Below are 21,874 nucleotides of genomic sequence, written 5' to 3'. Positions count from 1 at the left end.
GCAGTGCTCCGAGGGGGTGGGGCTGCACACTCCAGCAGCTCAAAGCAAGTTTGATATAATGCGGTTTTACGTATAACACAGTAAGATTTTTTGGCTCCCGAGGATAGCGTTATATTGGGGTAGAGGTGTATTGTAAAGCACTTTGGATAAATGCACTATATTAAAAAATCTTTAATTAATTAATCTTAATTTTTTGTTCCACAAATAAAAATACAACTCATATTTTAATATCAGCAGTCTTACCTTTCTACTGCGATGGATGTGCCCTCTCTCCCCCACCGCAGCAGCCTCTGAGCTGGGGCTGGGAAGGAGGGGGGTCTCTTCCCCCACCATAGCAGCCACAGACCTGAGGCTGGGAAGAAGGGCCTGGAGCTGGAGAAAGTTGCCTCTTTCTCTGGCTGCTGCAGCACTGCATGTCCCAAATTCCCCCCACCCCCTCTTCTCGCCCCACTGACCCCTTCCACCTCCCAAGGCCACCCCCTCACTTTACATGTGCATCTTCTCCAGGGTCCAGCACCTAATTAGTAGATCCACACCTGCACAGCTCCTCTAATTAGGTGGGTGGCCCTTCATTCTTTTCTGTGCAGCTGCCCAGGCACGCAGCTTAGAGGGAACTATCCACGGACCCCCTGAATGGAGCTCACGGACCACAGTTTGAGAACCTCTGTTCTAAACAGAAATGGAACGGACCACACTTCCCTGGCAACCTCCCCCAGAAACTCCCCTGTTTTCAGCTGTGCTGCTGCTTGGTCGGGGTAAAGCAGAGACCTAACGAGGGTGGGGCAGCTGCCCAGGGTGTAGAGCCCTGGGGGTGGAAAAATGGGGTAGCCTGGTGGGGGGAGGGGGGAGAACGGCGCAGGGTCACATTTAGCACAAAGGTTTTCAAACAAGGAGGGTGGGGAGGGCAGGGTGCAGTTTGAAACCCACCTTCTCCTGCCTGGAGCTGGTGGATCGGAAGCTGGTGGGAGCCGCTCTGGCCCTTGGCTCTCTGTACTGTGAGAGACGGGGCAAAGGCTGGCTGCCTGGCAGCTCTCTCTGCTCTGCTTCCCAAGCTGGGCTGCCTCTTCATGACATGCTTTTGCTTCTCTCTAGATCATGTGTTCCCCCCATCAAGAGTTACCTGTTGCCTCTGGGTTGAGGAGAAGGAGCAGCAGCAGAGCCATAAGCACCAGGGCAGCTGCAAACGAGAGCCTCAGAGAACATCTCATGGCAGCCAGGCTGTAGGGGCAGGGGTTTGCTCCAGAGGGCATCACCATTTTGGTGACAAGTTCCTTTGAGAAGAGGCAAGAGTGGGTCAGGGTGCAGCTCAGAGCTGCGCCGCCCGCCCTTCCTGGGGAGAGCCCAGGGCAGGGAGCAGGGATGGCTTCTGGGCAGCCAGACAGTACCCCAGCTCCCACAGCATGGAGAGCCAGGGGCCTGAGCAGGCCCGGCGGCTCCCACCAGCTTCTGATCTGCTGACTCCTGGCAGGAGGTGACAGTTTTCAAAGGGTGGGGTGCATGGCACTGTTTAAAAAATTGTTAAATGGAAGGCAGAAATCTGGGGATCATGTGACCCCGTGGGGCCTTCCCACACATCTTCTCTAGGAGGCCCAAATATGCTTTCTCGCCCTAAGCACTAAAATGCTTCGCTGTAGCTCCGGGGAAAAGTGTTGGGGAAGGGGATTGGACTGGACTGAATAACACAAGGATCAGAATGTGGAGGAGGCTTGGAATTAGTTTCTGCAACTTTGCTTAAAGTATCTGAAGCCTGCATCCGAAGCAAAGGTTACAGACCAAACTGGAGGAGCAAGCCCCTCAAACAGGTCATTAAGAGAAAGCCAAAAGCCTACAAGGAATGGAAGATGGGAGAGATCAGCAAGGAAAGCTACGTCTTGGAGGTCAGAAAGTGCAGGGGAAAAACTGCCAAAAGCCAAGCAGAGTTTTACCTGGAAAAGGAAATTAAAACCAGTAGCAAAAGGCTTTATAGTCATATATTTAAAAAAACAAGGGAAGGAGTGGGACCCCTAAATACTGAGGATGGCCTGGAGAGCAGAGACAATCTAGGCCTGGCCCAATGCCTACATGAATATTTTGCCTCAGTTTTTGGTGAAGGTAATGAGGAGCTTAGGGGCAGTGGCAGGGTGGCTAATGGAAATGAGGATATGGAAGTAGAAATGACCATATCTGAGGTGGAAGGCAACTCAAACTGCTTAATGGGATCAAATCAGGGGAGCTGCTTAATCTCTATCCAAGAATATTGAAGGAACTGGCACATGCGATTGCAACTGCCAATAGCAAGGATTTTCAATGAATCCCTAAACTCAAGTCAGACCCTATGACCAGAGAATTGCTAACGTAGGACCTATTTTTAAGAAAGGGGAAAAAGGTGATCAGGGATCTACAGGCCTGTTAGTTTGACCTCAATTGTATGCAAGGTCTTGGAACAAATTTTGAAAGAGAAAGTAGTTAAGGACATAGAGGTAAACAGTAATTGGGCTAAAATACAACATGGTTTTACAAAAGGTAGATTTATGTCAGACCAACCTGATCTTTTCTTTGAGAAGATAACCACTGTTTTCAACAAAGGAAATGCAGTAGGTCTAATCTACCTGGATTTCAGTAAGGCATTTGATACAGTTCCACATGGGAAATTATTAGTTAAATTGGAGAAGATAGAGTTTAATATGAGAATTGAAAGGTGGATAAGGGACTGGTTAAAGGGGAGACCACAACAGGTCATACTGAAAAGTGAACTGTCAGGCTGAAGGGAGGTTACTAGTGGAGTTTTTTGGGGATCAGTCTTGGGATAAATCTTATCCAACATTTTTATTAATGACCTTGTCACAAAAATTGGGAATGTGCTGCTAGAATTTGCAGATGAAACAAAAGTGGGAGGGATTGCCAATACAGAGAAGGACCAGAATATCATACAAGAAGATCTAGATGACCCTGAAAACTTTGAAAATGTAAGTAATGGAAATGGGGTGAAATTTAATAGTGTAAAGTGCAAGGTCATGCTGCTGGGGATTTATCAGATGAAAGGGAGATGAGGATGAAGACCTGTGTGTATTGGTCCATCATAGAATGACCATGAGGTGCCAGTGTGATGTGGCCAGGAAAATGGTGAATGCAGTCCTAGGATGTATCAGGTGAGGTATTTCCAGTAGTGATAGGGAAGTGTTACTTCCATTATAGAAGGCATGGGTGAGACCTCGTGGAATAATGTGTACAATGCTGGTCTCCCAGTTTGAATTCATCTCTCTAAAGCATGGAACAGGTGCAGAGAAGGGCTACTAGGGTGATCCGAAGAATGGAAAACCTGCTGTATGAGAGGAGACTCAAGGAGCTTGGCTTGTTTGGCCTAATCACACGAAGGCTGAGGGGAGACAGGATTATTGTCTTTAAGTACCTCAGAGGGATAAACACCAAGGAGGGAGAGGAGTTATTTAAGTTAAGTGCTAATGTGGACACAACAACAAATTGGTATAAACTGGCCATCAACTAATTCAGGCTTGAAATTAGACAAAGGTTTGTAACCATCAGGGAAGTGCACTTTTGGAACTGCTCCCCTAGGAAGTGTGTAGGAGCAGAAAACTGAACTGCCACGACTGAGTTTGATATGTTTGTGGACTGCATGGGATTATGGGATGTGGGCCATCGGTGACTGCTGTTAGCAAATATCTCCAGCGGCTGGAGGTGGGAGTCTAGTTGGGTAAGGCCCTGAATTAATACAGAGAATATTTTTCCTGGTATCTGACTGGTGGGTCTTGCCCACATGCTCAGAGTCTAACTGCTGTATTTGGGGTCAGTAAGGAATTTTCTTCCAGGTCAGATTGGCAGAGACGCTAGGCCCTTTTCGCTTTCCTTTTCATCATGACCACGGGTCACCTGATGGTTTATACTAAAGTAAATGATGGATTCTCTGTAACTTGAAGTCTTTAAAACAAGTTTTGAGGGCGTTAGTGACTCAGCCAGTGGTTAAGGGCCTTTTACAGGAGTGAATGAGTGAGGTTCTGTGGCCTGCAATGTGCAGGAGGTCAGACTAGATGATCATAATGGTCTCTTCTGGCCTTAAAATCTGAGTCTAATTTCCAGGCACTGGATCATGTTTTACCTTTCTCTGCTAGACTGAAGAATTCTGCATGTAAATACTTATAGACCAGGGGTCGGCAACCTTTCAGAAGTGCTGTGCCGAGTTTTCATTTATTCACTCTAATTTAAGGTTTCACGGGCCAGCAATACATTTTAATGTTTTTTAGAAGGTCTCTCTCTACAAGTCTATATATTTTATAACTAAACTAGTGTTGTATTGTAAAATAAACAAGATTTTCAAAATGTTTAAGAAGCTTCATTTAAAATGAAATTTAAAATGTTGATCTTACGCCACTGGCCCGCTCAGCCTGCTGCTGGTCTGGGGTTCTGTTCACCTAGGCCAGCAGCAGGCTGAGTGGGGCCTGCGGCCGGGACTCCAGCTGGCAAGGGTCTGGGAGCCAGAACCTCAAACAGTCAGCGGACTGCATAGGGCCAGCAGCCAGGACCCCAGACCGTCAGTGGGCTAAGCAGCTCAGCCCACTGCCGCTCAGGGGTTTCATCCGCCGGCTCCTGCCAGCTGGGATCCCAGCTGTCGGACCCACTCAGCCCACTGCCAGTCTGGGGTTCTGTTCATCTAGGCCAGCAGCAGGCTGAGTGGGGCCTGCGGCCGGGACTCCGGCTGGCAAGAGTCCAGCAGCCAGAACCCCAGACCGGCAGTGGGCTGAGCGGCTCAGCCCACCACCGCTCAGGGCTTCCATCTGCCAGCTCCTGCGAGCCAGGATCCCGGCTGCCGGACCCACTCAGCCTGCTGCCGGTCTGGGGTCCTGGCCCTGCCCACACACAGTGGGTACCTACCTTCTCCCTGGTTCTGGCCCATTCTCTTCCTCTCTCTACACTGAGCTGAGGGTGGGAGTGCACAGAGCACAGGGCTGGGGGTGAAGGGTCTGGCCAGGAGCTAGAATTCGGGAGGGGGCTCAGTGTTGGGGCAGGAGGTTTGGGTCTGGGGCACTTATCTGGGCAGCTCCCATTTGATGCAAGGGGTGCCGGTGGGAATGGGGGTGTGCGCAGGAGCTCCTGTTTGGTGCTCAGGGTGGGGGTGGGGAGGTGGCGGGTCGTGGGGTGGGCTGGGTATGTGGGGGGGTGAAAGAGTCAGGGCAGCCAACTCCCTGTCCCCCATCCCCTGACTACCCTGTCCTGGGACCCCTGCCCCCAAATGTTCCTCAGGACCCCACTCCCTATCTGAGCCTCCCTGCTCATCCCCTGACTGGACCATACCTCCTACCTGTCCCCAGACTGGCCCAACCCTTATCCACACCCCTGGGACTCCCATGCCTATCCAACCACTCCCCACCTCCTGACAGGACCCCCAGATCTCCCGACCTGTCCAATCCCCACCCCCACCCCTGCTCCCTGCCTGCCCCAACCCCTCTCCACACCCCTGCCCCTGACAGGACCCCCAGAACTCCTGACTCATACAACCCCCCCAGCTCCTTGTCCCCTGACCAACCCCTCCAGAGACCCCCAATCTTAACTGCCCCCCGCCCCCCAGGACCCTCCTTGTTCCCTAACCTCTATCCATCCCCCACCCCCTGACAGACCACAGGACTCCCATCCCCCATCCAACCCCCCCTGCTCCCTGACTGTCTCCTCCAGAGACCCCCCCTGCCCCTAACTACCACCACCCCTCTGGGATCCCATCCCCAATCCAACCCACCCTGCTCCCTGTCCCCTGACTGCCCCCACCCCTTATCCAACCCCCGCCCCAGCCCTGAATCGCTTACCATGAGGCTCCACGCAGAGCCAGACATGCCGCCCCGCAGGAGCACGCAGCCCCCCCCCTCAGAGTGCTGCACGCGCGGCGGCAGAGCTCCGGTTGAGTGGGGAGCGTCTTTGCCTCCCCGCAGAGCCAAACGCAGGGCGGCATGGCTCCAGGGGAGGGGCTGGCAGCTTGCCAGGGGGAGCGGAGGGCAGAGGAGAGCAGGCCAGGAATTTTAGTGGCATGCTGGAGTCCCGGCAAGCCGCAGCGTGCCATTGAAAATCGGCTCGCATGCCATAGGTTGCCAACCCCGTTATAGATCAAGTCACCCCTTAACCTTCTCTTTGTTAAGCTAAGTAGATTGTGCTCCTTGAGTCTGTCACTACAAGGCAGGTTTTCCAATCCTTAAATCATTTTTGTGGCTCTTCTCTGAACCCTCTCAAATTTTTCAACATGCTTCTTAAATGGTGGACACCAGAACTGGACACATGATTCCAGCAGTGGTCACGCCAGTGCTAAATACAGAGGTAAAATAACCTCTCTGCTCCTACTTGAGATTCCCCCATTTGTGCATCCAAGGATCGCATTAGGCCCTTTTGGCCAGAGTCGTTTCCATCACAACCCCAAAATCTTTTTTTGAGTCACGCTTCCCAGGGTAAAGGGCCCCATCATGTAAGCATGGCCTGCATGCTTTGTTTCTAGATGTATATATTTAGTAATATCAAGACACGTATTGTTTGCCTGTGCCCATCTTACCAAGTGATCTCGATTGCTTTGTGTTAGCGACCTGTCCTCTTCATTATTTACCACTCCCCCAATCTTTGTAATGTGATCTGCAATGTTTCTTAGTTAGGATTTTGTTTTCTTCCAGTCATTCATAAAAATATTCAATACTATAAGGCTAAGAACTGATCCATGTGGGACCCCATTAGAGAGACACCCATTTGATGATGATTCCATGTTTACAATTGCATTTTGAGACCTATCAGTTAGCCAGCTTTAAATCCATTTAAGTGTGCCATGCTAAGTTTATATTGGTCTAGAATTTTAATCAAAATGTTGTGGCACCTATTCAGATGCCTTCCAGAAATGTATTACATCAACACTATTACCTTTATCGACCAAAATTGTAGTTACATAAAAAAGATGATTACTTTGGCAAGATCGGTTTTCTATAAACCCATGTGGATTGGCATTCATTGTTATATTCCTTTAATTTTTTATTAATGAGTCTCATATCAGCTACTTCATTATCTTGCCTGAGACTGATGTCAGACTAACAGCCCTATAATTACCCATGTCATCCCAGTTACCCTTAGAGACTTCCTGAACTTCCCCTGTGTTCCAAGACTTATTGAAAAATCAACATTAATGGTCCAGCGAGCTCCACAGCCAGCTCCTTTAATACTCTTGGATGCAAGTTCTCCAGACCTGCTGATTTAAAGAAGTCAGCTAACTTTAGCAGGTGCTGTTTAACGTCCTTGTGAGATACTAGTGCAGTGGAAAGAGTGTTTTCATATTATATGACCATATCGTTTTTTACCAAATACAAACAGAAACATTTATTGAACACTTCTGCCTTTCCTGCATTGCTAGTATTGATAATTCTGCCATTTCCATCTAGTAATGGATCAATACCATTGTCAGGGATGTTTTTGTTCAGAAATTTTTTTAAAAATCCTTCTTACTGTCCTTAACTCTGCCAGCCATAGATTTCTCCTCATGTCCCTTTGCTTCCCTTACCAATGTTCTTATCACTTACATTTCCTGGGAACCCTGGGACTGTGCGTTTCCTCAATCCAGAGACCCTGCTTTCTTTCCCTCCAGTAACGGACCCCTCTTCTAATGGAAGTGTTTTTGACTCTGTGTTAACCCCGCCTGCCTTTCCAAGCCTCATGCCCTGAGGCTGAAGGAGACCTTACCATGCCCTGATAAATGGGGGAAGGGGTAAGCCCCTTAGCGAAGCAGCTGCCTTGAGCAGTGTACCCAATCACCCCTCTAGTGGTGTACCATCTGTCTGGGGCTCCCATGAGTCTCTTGACGTGCCCCGGCTTGTCACACATGCAGCACATTACCCCGGGACTTCACGCTTCTCGGCCTCAAACTGTTTCTCCTCAATCCTTGGTTCGGCGTTATCAGCCACTGTGGTCTCTGGTATCTGAGACCCAGTGTCCTTCGTAGCCCAGCCCTCCCAGGTGCCAGCTAGTAATCCTCATTGTCTCTGACAGCCACAGGCAGACCTGCCCACAGTACCCGCCCCCAGTTGGTGGGACCATCTGACTCCTTTTCCTTTCCTGTGTGCAATGGCTGAGCTTGTCTGGTTGCTGTCATGGTGGCCGGGCTTTCCGCCCAGCTGGGGTTGTCGTTGCTCCATGTGCCGATCTGGGATGTCAGCCATCTTGCACTGCAGACAGTTGTAAGCATCGCTCTGCGTTGTCATCGCCTTGATGGGCGTGGCTCTTGGGTCCCACTCCTAGAACATGTTGTAACAGTGAACACTCCCTGCTGAAGGGCTCCCTGGCATCCAGTGTGGAACCAGAGTTACAGCTCTGCCTCAGTTTCCCCTAGTGGACTTTTAGTAAGCTCACTGAGGCTTGTGCACAATGAACAATGTATACAAGGGCTCTAGTTCATTGAATCAAGTGCCAAACATGGTAGGGAAATACGCCTGCTCTTTCTGCTGTCAGTCCCCAGGCTTCTCCGCTTCCTGGGCTCTGCAGTCCTCCCCTGTGGCCTCAGGAGAGCCTGGAGAGCTCTGTAGTGCTGTCCTCTGAAACATCCCGTCTGTGTGCTGGGGCTGTTCTTTTCCCCAGGAGCCCCTGGGAGTAGCTGCTTACCTAGATCCTCATAGTTTCCTCACCCTATTCTAGGCTCCGGCCTAAACCATCCTAACTCTTTTTGAGGCCCAGTGTTCCTGAGCTGGCTGCCAGCTACTTAAGCAATCAGCCATCCACAGGTGGATCTGGCTTGGCTTGTTCTCCTTAGCAGAGCCTGACACAGGTGCTTGCCCCTTCAGAGGGCCACCCCAGGACAGGGCTTTGCTCCTGCTGAGGCTGATAATTTGACCTGGCCCTAACCCTGCAATTCCTCGAGGTGCCCCTGCCCAGTTCACAGAACCATGAGGTTAGGAGGGGCCACCAGGGTCATGTAATCCAACCCTTGGACAAGGTACAGGATTTGTTGTATCTAAACCATCCCAGACAGACGGCTCTAGCCTCCTTTTGAAAACTTCCAGCAAAGGAGCTTCCACAACCTCTGTAGGCGTCTGTTCCATTGTCCTACTGCTGTAGTTTGAGCCCACTGCCTCTTGTCCTGCCCCCTTTCTCCGTCTTTCTTATGGCAGCCTTTTAACTGTCTGCAGACCACTGTCATGTCCTCCTTAATCTCCTCTTTTCCAAACTAAACATACCCAGTTCCTTCAGCCTTTGCTCATACGGCTGCATTCCATCACTTTGATCATCTTTGTTCCTGGCCTCTGGATAGTTTCCAGTTTCCCTACATCCTTTCTATACAGTGGTGACCAAAACTGGACACACAACTCTAGCCTAGCAGCACCGAATAGAGCGATACTATCACTTCCTGTGCCTTGCATGCTGTGACTCTGTTAATGCAGTCTGAAACTTCATTTGCTCTTTTTTGCAACAGCATCACATTGCTGACTCATGTTGAGGTTGTGATCCACCACAGCTCCCACATCCTTCTCAGCAGTGCCGCCCCAAGCCAGCTTTACCCCATTCTGTATTTGCACACTTGGTTTCTCTTCCCTAAGTGTAGCACCTTAATTTGTCTCTGCTGAATTTCATTGTGTTGTCTGTAGCCCACTTCTCCAGTTAGTCAAGATCCCTCTGAATTTTAGCTCTATCCTCCTAAGTGTTGGCAACCCGCCCTAGCTTTGTGTCATCTGAGAATTTGATCAAGATACTCTCTCTTCCTACATTCAGGTCATTAATAAAGATGTTAAACACTAGACCCAGAACAGATCCCTGTGGAATCCCACTTGAGGCCTCCTGACATCATTCCATTAGTAGCTAATCTTTGTTTGTGGTTGTTTAACCAATTATGTATCCACATAATCGCAGTTCTGTTGAGCCCGCATTTCTCCAGCTTCGCTATCAGAATGTCACCGGAGACTGTGTCAAAAGCCTTGCTGAAGTCCAGGTATACTATGTCCACTGCATTCTCTCAGCCACCAACCCAGTTACTCTCTCAAAGCAGGAATCAAGCTGGTTTGGCAGGATGTGTTCTAGGTAAATCCAGGCTGGCTGCTGGTGATCACCCTCCATCCTGCCGGTATTTCAACTGAATGTTTTAGACATGGCTCTAGTATCGAGGTCAGGCTGACTGGTCTGTTGTTCCCTGGCTCCTCCTTTTCCCCTACATTAGCCCTTCTCCGGGCTTTCAGGACCTCTCCTGTCAGCCACGAGCTTGTAAATATCGTTGTCAGTGGCTCTGAGAGTTCTTCAGCTAATTTGTCCAGTACCCTGAGGTGAATAGCATCCGGCCCTGCTGATTTGAATTCACTCAGATTGGTCAGAAGAGCTGACATGTTCTTTACTTGGCCTGATCTGCATCCTTTCCCCTTTATTGTCTGTGATAACTTTGCTAGTCGTCTGGTCACCTGTTATTTTTTGTGAGAGGACTGAAGCAAAGTAGGCATTGAGCAGCTCTGCCTTCCTCTTATCTACCATTACCTGCTCATGTTCTCCCCTAAGCAGTGCACCCACACCCTCTGTGAGTGTTCTTTTTTGTCTGACAGGTTTGAAGAACCCTCCCCTTCCTGTTGTCTCTAACATTCCTTGCTTTGTAACTCATTCTATTGCTCACACTTTCTCATTTCCCTTTAGCTGGTGCACAGGCCACATGATTCCTGTCCGGTTAATTTTGAGAATAAGATTTTGCCACAATCTGGGTTTGTTACCGCTTTCCTGGTGCTATCTCTTTCCTGGCCAGTCTTTCCTGGCTGTGTATTCCTAGGTAGTTCCGGTTTCTGGTACGGGAAGAGAAATCACAGGCCATTGTGCCTTAATTATGCTGTCATTTCGGGTTCCCTGCCACCTTCCCCCTGGTGGGTTTTATTACCGCCTCCCAGTGCAGGGTACTCACTAGATTTCTGAATTCCCTGGCATTTGTTCCCCTGCAATCTGAGCCCTTTGTGCAGCGGCGTTCTGAGATGGTCTATTCCTCGCTGTGTTTAATTCAGTCAGTTTGGGGTCAAAGTGCCCAGCTTCCCTCTCGCTGTCCTCCTCTCAGGCAGCTCCTTGCTACCCATAGTCAAGGCTCGTCCTGGCTGAGCTCCTTGTGCTCTGCAGTTACTGGGTTTTCTTCTGTGGAAGAATGGTAACTTTCATGCCATTTGGGATCCTGTCAGAGGACCAATGCAACAGCCACTAGACTAGATGAGCAAAGTGCTGATGCCTCAGGAACTCCTGATATTGACAGAGAGCAATTGAGGAGATCATAGAATATCAGGGTTGGAAGGGACCTCAGGAAGTCATATAGTCCCACCCCCTGCTCAAAGCAGGACCAATCCCCAACTAAATCATCCCAGCCAGGGCTTTGTCAAGCCTGACCTTAAAAACCTCTAAGGAAGGAGATTCCACCACCTCCCTAGGGAACCCATTCCAGTGCTTCACCACCCTCCTAGTGAAAAAGTTTTTCCTAATATCCAACCTAGACCTCCCCCACTGCAACTTGAGACCATTGCTCCTTGTTCTGTCATCTGCCACCACTGAGAACAGTCTAGATCCATCCTCTTTGGAACCCCCTTTCAGGTAGTTGAAAGCTGCTGTCAAATCCCCCCTCACTCTTCTCTTCTGCAGACTAAACAATCCCAGTTCCCTCAGCCTCTCCTCACAAGTCATGTGCTCCAGCCCCCAATCTTTTTTTTTTGCCCTCTGCTGGACTTTTTCCAATTTTTCCACATCCTTTTTGTAGCGTGGGGCCCAAAACTGGACACAGTACTCCAGATGAGGCCTCACCAATGTTGAATAGAGGGGAATGATCACGTCCCTCAATCTGCTAGCAGTGCCCCTAATTATACAACCCAAAATGCCGTTAGCCTTCTCTGCAACAGGGGCACACTGTCGACTCATATCCAGCTTCTCGTCCACTGTAACCCCTAGGTTCTTTTCTGCAGCACTGCTGCCTAGCCGCTCATTCCCTAGTCTGTAGCAGTGAATGGGATTCCTCCATCCTAAGTGCAGGACTCTGCACTTATCCTTCTTGAATTTCCTCAGATTTCTTTTGGCCCAATCCTCTAATTTGTCTCGGTCCCTCTGTATCCTATCCCTACCCTCCAGCGTATCTACCACTCCTCCCAGTTTAGAGTCATCTGCAAACTTGCTGCAGTCCACTTCATCGTCCAGATCATTAATGAAGATATTGAACAAAATCAGCCCCAGAACTGACTCTTGGGGCACTCCACTTGATACTGGCTGCCAACTAGACATGGAGCCATTGATCACTACCTGTGGAGCCCGATGATCTAGCCAGCTTTTTACCCACCTTATAGTCCATTCATCCAGCCCATACTTCTTTAACTTGCCAGCAAGAATACTGTGAGAGACCGTATCAAAAGCTTTGCTAAAGTCAAGGAATAACACGTCCACTGCGTTCCCCTCATCCACAGAGCCAGTTATCTCCTCATAGAAGGCAATTAGGTTAGTCAGGCATGACTTGCCCTTGGTGAATCCATGCTGACTGTTCCTGATCACTTTCCTCTCCTCTAAGTGCTTCAGAATTGATTCCTTGAGGACCAGCTCCATGATTTTCCCAGGGACTGAGGTGAGGCTGACTGGCCTGTAGTTCCCTGGATCCTCCTCCTTCCCTTTTTTAAAGATGGGCACTACAGTAGCCTTTTTCCAGTCATCCAGGACTTCCCCCGATCGCCATGAGTTTTCAAAGATAATGGCCAATGGCTCTGCAATCACATCCGCCAACTCCTTTAGCCCCTCGGATGCAGCGCATCCGGCCCTATGGATTAGTGGTCATCCAGCTTTTCTAAATAGTCCTGAACCACTTTTTTCCACAGAGGGCTGGTCACCTCTTCCCCATGCTGTGCTGCCCAGTGCAGCAGGCTGGGAGCTGACCTTGTTTGTGAAGACAGAGGCAAAAAAAATCATTGAGTGCATTAGCTTTTTCCACATCCTCTGACACTAGGTTGCCTCCCCCATTCAGTAAGGGGCCCACACTTTCCTTGACTTTCTTGTTGCTAACATACCTGAAGAAACCCTTCTTGTTACTCTTAACATCTCTTGCTAGCTGCAACTCCAAGTGTGATTTGGCCTCCTGATTTCACTCCTGCATGCCTGAGCAATATTTTTATCCTCCTCCCTGATCATTTGTCCAATCTTCCCCTTCTTGTAAGCTTCTTTTTTGTGTTTAAGATCAGCAAGGATTTCACTGTTAAGCCAAGCTGGTCGCCTGCCATATTTACTATTCTTTCTACACATCGGGATAGTTTGTTCCTGCAACCCCAGTAAGGATTCTTTAAAATACAGCCAGCGATCCTGGACTCCTTGCCCCCTCATGTTATTCTCCCAGGGGATCCCGCCCATCAGTTCCCTGAGGGAGTCAAAGTCTGCTTTTCTGAAGTCCAGGGTCCATATTCTGCTGCTCTCCTTTCCTCCTTGTGTCAGGATCCTGAACTCGACCATCTCATGGTCACTGCCTCCCAGGTTCCCATCCACTTTTGCTTCCCCTACTAATTCTTCCCTGTTTGTGAGCAGCAGGTCAAGAAGAGCACTGCCCTTAGTTGGTTCTTCCAGCACGTGCACCAGGAAATTGTTCCCTACACTTTCCAAAAACTTCCTGGATTGTCTGTGCATTGCTGTATTGCTCTCCCAGCAGATATCAGGGTGTTTGAAGTCTCCCATGAGAACCAGGGCCTGCTCTCTAGTAACTTCTGCTAGTTGCTGGAAGAAAGCCTCATCCACCTCATCCCCCTGGTCTGGTGCTTATAGCAGACTCCCACCACGACATCACCCTTGTTGCTTAGGGTTAGGGTAAACTTAATTCAGAGACTCTGTATAATCGGCTACCAGCAGCCAAAGCTAGAGCGGGGAAGCCGGGCAATTCACTAATGCAGAGTTCATCCGTCCTTGACACAGAACTCGGTGAGAGGGAGATGCTGTGTGTGGGACTTGTGTGCTAGTCGAAGGGGGGTCCTGCTCTCTCTCCCACAACGGGCTGTGCAGTGAAGGAAGCTCTCTCCACGTCTGCACACCTTCAAAACTCAGTTCAAGTTTTTATCTCTATTCGTAATGGTTGTGGGTCTGGCTGCCTCCCCTCTTCCCTCCATTCCCTGGACACCTCCGCACACACCTTATTCTCCATCTCTCTGAGCCGTGTAGCTGCATGTTAGACATTCAGGTGGGAGGCTCCAAACTCTACACAATTCCACCCTTCTGCTTCTCCTCAGCCTGTCCCCCTCGGCCTCCCCGCTCCTTTACCTCCCCGTCTCTTCTCTGCTGTCGCCCTCCTCTGCCCCCCAGAACAGCCTCTCCATCCATCCCTGCACCTCTGTAATGCAACGTTCTGTTAGGAGAGATGTGCACTGGGGGAGACTCTGCTCTTGGGGCCAGGACCCTGGACTGGCTGGGCCAGGGAGCTGAGGGGCCCATGCTGGGAGAATGGGGACCCAGGATCATGGGCCTGTGCTGGGAGAGTCTGCTCTGTTTTTCAGCCAGTGATTTTGGGCTGTTCCTTTCGGATGAGGACCCGAAGAAGGGGATTTGGCTGGAAGCTGGGAAGGCTCTGGACTACTACATGCTCCGCAATGGGGTAAGTGCCCAGTCCCTGCCCCTGAGTCCCCATACATCCTTCCCCAAGCTCTGGACTGTGACGTGCCCTGCAGTGCAGTACGTGCCTCTACTGCCCCCAGCCCCAGTGCAAGGTTTTTAGAGGTTTTTAAGGCCTGGCTTGCCAAAGCCCTGGCTGGAATGATTTAGGTGGGAATTGGTCCTGCTTTGAGCAGGGGGTTGGACTAGATACCTCCTGAGGTCTGTCCAACCCTGATAGTCTATGATTCTATGCTCTGCCGTGCCCGGTGCAGCCTGCTCCATAGCCCTGGGTACTCCCTCCCATCTCCCGGGCATGGCTGTTCCTCAGGGGTGAGCGGGGTTCCCTGGTACAGAGGGGAGGGCATGGTGATCACATGCCCCTGCAGGCGTGCCCGGACGCTGGCGCTAACACTGAGCACCTGCACTATAGGACACCATGGAGTACAAGAAGAAGCAACGACCGCTCAAGATTCGCATGCTGGATGGGACAGTTAAAACAGTCATGGTGGACGACTCCAAAACAGTCACGGACATACTCATGACAATCTGTGCTCGGATTGGTAAGGGACGGAGCACCGCCCAGGCCAGAGCCAGGGGCAGGATGGGAGGGTGCGATGTCTTGCTTGGGGAGGTGAAAAGGGATGAGGCGATGTTGCCTGGCTGTCAGGGGATAAGAGGATGGGGAGGGTGCATTGCCTGGCATAGGGAGAGGATGGGAAGGGGGCGCTGTCTGGCCTGGGGGGGCACAGGGGCAAGAGGTTGGGGAGGGGGCATTGCTTGGCTGTGGGGGGTCGAGGAGAGTGGGCGGCAGTGCCTGCATGCAGGTAGGGGGTGCTGTTCTTCAGGGGCACTGCCCAGGCAGGGGGTGTTTGTATTCCATAGGGCGTATTGCAGGGATGCTGAACTGGACAGGGGGAGCTCTGTGTTCTTGGGGGCTCCCCAGCCTGTGGCTGCCAGGCTGGCTGTGACGGGCACTGCGCTGTCTGCCCCTGCAGGCATCACCAATCATGATGAGTACTCCCTGGTGCGGGAGATGATGGAGGAGAAGAAGGAGGAGATCACCGGCACGCTCAAGAAGGACAAGACCCTGCTGCGGGATGAGAAGAAGATGGAGAAACTCAAGCAGAAGTTGCACACGGACGATGAGTGTACGGACCTGCCCTGTGCTGTGGGCAGGAGGGCTGGGGCCAGCCTGCACTGCGGGCAGCGAGTGGGCAAGTGGGCGCCATGGGGGGAGGTCAGTCCTGGGGGTGGCCAGCGCTGTGGATGGAGGGAGGTGGCGGTGGGAGTGCGGGGGTCACCCCTGCATAGTCTCTCAGTGCCTTGGGTCAGTCGGTCTGTTCCTCCCAGCCTCATGCCCTGGGCTGGGACTAGCTGTGGGGCCGACGTATGGCCCTGCTCACGTTCTGTGCTCTCGGCAGTGAACTGGCTGGATCATGGGCGAACACTGCGTGAGCAAGGCATCGACGACAACGAGACGCTTCTGCTGCGACGCAAGTTCTTCTACTCCGACCAGAACGTGGACTCCAGGGACCCTGTGCAGCTCAACCTGCTCTACGTGCAGGTACCCGCCCCCCAGCCTGTTACCTGCCACCAAAGCTTAGCTAGTGACCCGTTCCCCGCTCCCCAGGCCGTGCCGGTCCTCTTCAGCCTCAGCCCTGGTGTCCTGGCCACGATGCTCTGGGGCTTTGCAGTATGGATTGCACGCTGTTACCTGGTGCAGGGCAGCTCTCCGTGGCTGGGAGCCGGCACTCTGCTGGCCCATTGCTCTCCATGTCCGCTAACGGGAGACTAAGAAGGACTTGGCTTAGTTTGGAACAAGAAAGGCCCTGTCTACGCTAGCATTTATGTCAGCAAAAGTCACGTCACTCAGCATGTGAAAAACAGCCCCTCGGGTGCCCAGCGCTCGCTCGATGGGAGACGCTCTCACCCGACACAGCTACCACCACTCAGGGGGGGTGGTTTTATGATGTCACAGGGACAGCGGCTACACAAGCAACCTGACAGCAGCACAGCTGCATCGGTACTGCTGTGCCACTCTCAGCTTGCCAGTGTAGACGTGGCCTGAGTCTGGGCGTTAGGCCCAGCTCTCCCCCCGCAGGGATGGTTCAGCAGGTGACCTGAGGAGGCTGAGGGGTCCCCGTCATTGCAGAGTTTTAGGAGCGGACTGGACAAACCCTGTCAGGGGTGGCTTGGTATTAGTTAGTCCTGTCGCAGCACAGTGGGCTGGACTGGCTGAGCTCTCGGGGCTCCTTCCTGCCCTGCTGTGCTCCAGGGGCCCCAGCGCAGCTTCCTGCTCCCTTCTAACCCTTTCCCTGGGGAACTAGCAGTGTCTGGGCTTGGGGGGCGGCGGCTCAGGCTGCTGCCCTGTGCGCATGGGCGATGGGCTGCCCTGGTCTGGCACCTCCTGTCCCTTAGGAGCTGCCACTTCTTAGCCCCAAGGAGAAGTGTTTTGAGCAGCTAGTAATGCATCTCCCCCCTCCCCCCATACACGCTGTGTAAGACCAGGCCCCAGCCAGCTCCTGGACCTGACTTGCCTCCTCTCCCCCGGCAAAACAGCTTAGCCTCAAGTCAGCAAACAGTCATCTTCAGAGAGTGCCGGGCAGGAACAGCTCCACAATGGTCTCAGCACGTCATGTTAAGCCAGAGTGCGGGAACTTCTCCTCCAGCCAGTGTGCAGTTCCCTTCCCCTCTCTTTTCTCCGCCCCCCAGCCAGTGTGTGGCTCCCCTCCCTCCCCCTGCAGCCAGCATGCGACCCCCATCTCCTTTCCTTCCTCCACACCCCCCCCACCAGCGTGAGACCCCATCCCTTCTCCTTCCTCCTCAGCCAGTGTGTGACCCTCCTCCTTCCTCCCCACCCCCCAGCCAGTGTGTGGCTCCCCTCCCTCCCCCTGCAGCCAGCATGCGGCCCCCATCTCCTCTCCTTCCTCCCCACCCCCCAGCCAGTGTGCGATCCCTGTCCCCTCCCCAGCCAGTGTGTGACCCCCACCCCCTCTTCTTCCTTCCCACCCCCCAGCCAGCGTGTGACCACACACACCCGGTCAGTGTGTGGCTCCCCATCCCCCCATCCCAGTGCCCCAGACTCACCCTTCTCCTCTCCCACAGGCTCGTGATGACATCCTGAATGGCTCCCACCCTGTTTCCTTCGACAAGGCCTGCGAGTTTGCTGGGTTCCAGTGTCAGATCCAGTTTGGATCCCACAATGAGCAGAAGCACAAGCCAGGCTTTCTGGAGTAAGGGTCCCAAAGAACCCTACAGAGGCGCCCCCCAGCAGCCCCTGCCCCCCAGTGCGGCACTTGGCTCAGCGCTACTGTGAGGGCGGAGCTCCCGGCCTGCTCCCTGCCGCACCCGTTCCAGGGAGCCCTCTGGGTACCTCTGCAGTGTGGAGGGGTCTGCTTCGGAGATGAGGGTCCTGACGGAGCCCTGAGCTCCGGCCTCTCCCATGTCCGCCCTGCCCCAAGGACTCACTCCCTGCTCATGCCCTGCCTGGGGCTCCTGCGGGGGCTGATGCCAGGACTTGGCACTGGGGCTTATCCAGGGCACGTGCTGGGGGTCGGCAGGCCTGCGCCAGGCTCTGCCAGTAACAGCTGGTTCTGCTTTCCCTGTAGCCTGAAGGACTTCCTGCCCAAGGAGTACATCAAGCAGAAAGGCGAGCGCAAGATCTTCATGGTGAGTGTGCCGGGGTGGGGCAGGCCGCTGCCTGGGCCTGGCCTGGGATCTGTTCGCCTGGCCTGTGCACAGCCAGGTGTTGGCCTCTCCCAAGGCTGCAGGACCCATGCCCAGGAGAGGAGGCAGGAGCCTGGGGCGGCTACTCAATGGGGCATTCGGTCATTTGGTGTGCGGCTGTGGCTGGGATGGAGGCCTGGTAGTTCCTGGGAGAGCCCATAGCGAGGAGGGGCAGGGGCAGAGGCAGGGGATACACCGGCTGTGGGAGAGGCTGCATAGCGGTTCAGGCTGATGAGCACAGCTGCTTTGAGGGAAGGTTCATGGAGGGCTGGCGGAAGGCAAGGTGGGAGAGAACAGGACAAGGGTGGTGGCTGGCAGGGCCCAGTGAGGTCCTGGTTGCTGGGAGGGCCATGACGAGGTGGCCAGGAGCAGGGGAAGGAGGGGGTACAACAGGCAGGGTGGGGCACCCTGGAGGGAGCCATGGCGGTGGGGTTATCGGCTCTGCTCTCTCAGGCTCACAAGAACTGCGGCAACATGAGTGAGATTGAGGCCAAAGTTCGCTACGTGAAACTCGCCCGCTCCCTGAAAACCTATGGCGTCTCCTTCTTCCTGGTCAAGGTGAGCCAGCGTGCCCCGGCCTCCTGTCCCTTCCACCCCTCCAGCTATCAGTGTCCATGCGACCCCCCCCCCCATCACTCCTCCCCTCCGCTCTGCTCACGTGTTCTCTCCTCTCCTTCATCACTGGAGCATCATCCAGCGGAGTGGGGCCCGTGGGGCTACACCCTCGCTGATGGGACATTGCCCTGCCGGTGGAGCTGGGCCCTGGAGGTGCCTTTGCTTTGGGGCAGCTGTAACCCTTCCCTGTCCTGGTGCTAGGAGAAGATGAAGGGAAAAAACAAACTAGTGCCGCGGCTGCTGGGGATCACCAAAGAGTGTGTGATGCGTGTGGACGAGAAAACCAAGGAGGTGATTCAGGAGTGGAACCTCACCAACATCAAACGCTGGGCTGCCTCGCCCAAGAGCTTCACCCTGGTAAGGGCCTGTCCCCCAGCACCTTCCAGCCTGCCCCCCAGTGCCTCCGGCCTTCCCCTGCCTCCAGCCTGCCATATCCAGACCACAGCAGCCTCTGGGGCTGGGCTGCCTCGCCCAAGAGCTTCACCCTGGTAAGGACCTGTCCCCCAGCACCCTTCCCCACTGACTCTCCTGTTCCACCACTGCCTCCAGCCTGCCCCTCCTTTACCACACCAGCCTCCTGTGCTGGAGAGTGTCTGCCAAGAGCTTCCCCTGAGAAAGACCTGGACTCTTGCCCTTCCCCAACATCTCTGGCCAAGCTGTGCCTCCCACACCTCTCTGTGCCTTCTGGGTCCCTGCCCCCCATGCACATGCGTCCTGTCTTAGGGACAGAGCAGTATCTTTGGCATGGAGCTAAGGTGCAAGCCGGGCAGGGCAGCAGGTGCCGGCTCCGGTGCTGCCCAGTGTCCTGTTGCTGTAGGATTTCGGGGATTACCAGGATGGGTACTACTCAGTGCAGACGACGGAGGGGGAGCAGATCGCCCAGCTTATTGCTGGCTACATTGACATCATCCTGAAAAAGGTGAGCCTGTGCAGGAGGGGTCGCAGGGGCTGGGGGTCACGCAGGGGGTGGGGCTGTGCGGGGGAGGGGTCACAGGGCAGAGCGTGGCCAGCAGGGGGCAGTGCTGCCATGGGGGCCTGCAGCTGTACAGGCTGCGCTGAACTACCAAGGGGTGGGTCCCGTCCTGCTGTGCTTCTGCCCATGGGCTGGAAGGAGTCACATTGCTACAGGGAGCAGAGAGGGTGGGTGGGGGCCGAGGTCAGGCCAGCCGGGGGGTAGCATGGAGGTGCCCAGTTTAGAGCCCAGGAGTCAGGAATAGCAGAGTTGTGGCTGCTCCCCCACCACCAGCGGCTGCTGCATGGGACCAAGCAGGGATGGCAGGAGCTTCCCCTGCACCTCCCCCTCCCCCTGCAGTCACAGGGGTGATCCCAGCATCTTCCTGGCCCCTCTCAACCCTGCCCCCGGCAGGGCTCGGCTCCTGGCCTAGCCCCAGGGGCACTGGAAGCCATCCTGGGCCGTGTCCCCGCACCCTCCTCTAGGGGACTCCCCTGGGGTTGATGCTGACTAATGGACTCTCTCTCTCTCTGTCCCACAGAAAAAGAGCAAAGACCACTTTGGGCTGGAGGGGGATGAAGAGTCCACCATGCTGGAAGACTCTGTGTCCCCAAAGAAGTATGGCTCAGGGCAGCCGGCGGGGAGGGTTCCAGGGAGGGAGAGCTGAGTCCCTCGGTGGCTGGGGTTAGAGCACTGAACGGACAGATGTGTGGGCTGCTGGACAGTGAGTGTGAGCGGGGCTCTCCTGGCCGAGCTCACTGTGCTGCATGTGAGGGCTGCCAGCTCCTCCAGCTGTGGGGAGCGAGACAGGGCAATGCCCCCCCGCGGAGTTGCCATTACCGGCCTGACATCAGTCCTGGGCAAGGTAATGGAGCGGCTGGTACGGGACTCGAGTACTTAGGAGTTAAGGGAGGGTCACAGCTCCTGTCTGACTAACTCGACATCTTGTTCCGATGAGGTTATGAGCCTGCATGGCAAAAGTGACAGCGTTGATGAGATGCCCTTAGACTCCCATAGGGCGCTATTCTTGGTGCTACATGACATTTTGATTTAAAAAAACGAGAGCAATACAAAGTTAACACGGCTAACATTCAATGGACTAAAAACTGGCTGGTAGATCTCAAAATCTTCATCGAGCAGGTGTGTTTCTAGTGAGTCTCAAAGGGATCAGGGCTTTGCCCTAAGCTAGTTCACGTTTTTACCAATGACCTGCAACAAAACACTGAATCATCTCAGATAAAGTTTGCAGCTGTCACAAAGTGGGGGGAGCAGTAAATAACCTAGAGGAGAGGTCACTCATACAGCGCGATCCAGACCGCTTGGTGAGCTGAGCACAAGCAAACAGCATGGGTTTTAATACAGCTAAATGTAAATGTGTACTGTCATGGACCCACAGGACTGGTGCTATGGCCTGGCTTTGGAACAGTCTCTAGGAGGAACCCGTCAATGGGCCAGACCCCCGAGGGTCTCACTCTTCCTCCAGAGTCAGCCATGCGGCTTCACCACCTCCTTAGGCTGGACCTCTGGGCCTGCAGCCCCCCTGCTTCACCCTGTGAGCTCTGGTTAGTGAGTCCCACTGAGATAAACCCTGATGGAGACTTGTCCACTCCACAGGGAGTAATGCACCTTCCCCAGCATCTGCAGTGACACTCACCCAGCGCTGCCAGAACAATCGGGTCTGTCAGTCACCTGGACACAGCACAGGGAGCCCTTAGGGTAGCCCAGAGAACTGATGGTTGGAACATCCTCCAGTCTGGCCAGCCCAGAGCCCACCCAAGCTGTAGGGAGCTCATTTCTTTTGACCTCCTTTGTCAGACTCCAGGTGAGAGTCCCGGCTCCTGCCTGCTGTGATTCCCCCACCTCATTCCTCCCCAGTCCTTTGTTCTCCAGCTGGAGAACCCAGATCCCTTGGTAAGCTGAGAGGCAGGAGAATCCCAGTCCCTGGGGAGCATTGGGTGCTAGGTGTCAATGTCTGAGCGATTGGATTTGCCATTGTCTTCTCAGATGCTGCATTGATATGGGGACCAGGCCCAG

General features: G+C 53.5%; 1 protein-coding gene across 1 annotated transcript in view; it reads left to right on the top strand.

Moving 5' to 3' along the window:
- The window catches only part of LOC115653160 (talin-1-like), a 125,189-nt gene that overhangs the window by 84,582 nt on the left and 18,733 nt on the right, over window positions 1-21,874 (top strand). Inside the window, exons 3-12 of the mRNA XM_030565986.1 lie at window positions 14,451-14,548; window positions 14,978-15,107; window positions 15,543-15,695; window positions 15,969-16,111; window positions 17,653-17,780; window positions 18,156-18,216; window positions 18,727-18,831; window positions 19,090-19,245; window positions 19,706-19,807; window positions 20,382-20,458. Coding sequence (XP_030421846.1) covers window positions 14,451-14,548; window positions 14,978-15,107; window positions 15,543-15,695; window positions 15,969-16,111; window positions 17,653-17,780; window positions 18,156-18,216; window positions 18,727-18,831; window positions 19,090-19,245; window positions 19,706-19,807; window positions 20,382-20,458 — 1,153 coding nt within the window. The remainder of the gene's footprint in view (window positions 1-14,450; window positions 14,549-14,977; window positions 15,108-15,542; window positions 15,696-15,968; window positions 16,112-17,652; window positions 17,781-18,155; window positions 18,217-18,726; window positions 18,832-19,089; window positions 19,246-19,705; window positions 19,808-20,381; window positions 20,459-21,874) is intronic.

Source organism: Gopherus evgoodei, chromosome 6, assembly GCF_007399415.2.
Source record: "Gopherus evgoodei ecotype Sinaloan lineage chromosome 6, rGopEvg1_v1.p, whole genome shotgun sequence".
Taxonomy (NCBI): domain Eukaryota; kingdom Metazoa; phylum Chordata; order Testudines; family Testudinidae; genus Gopherus; species Gopherus evgoodei.
The sequence above is the reverse complement of the archived record's forward strand: the minus strand, read 5'-3'. Positions and strand labels throughout refer to the sequence as shown.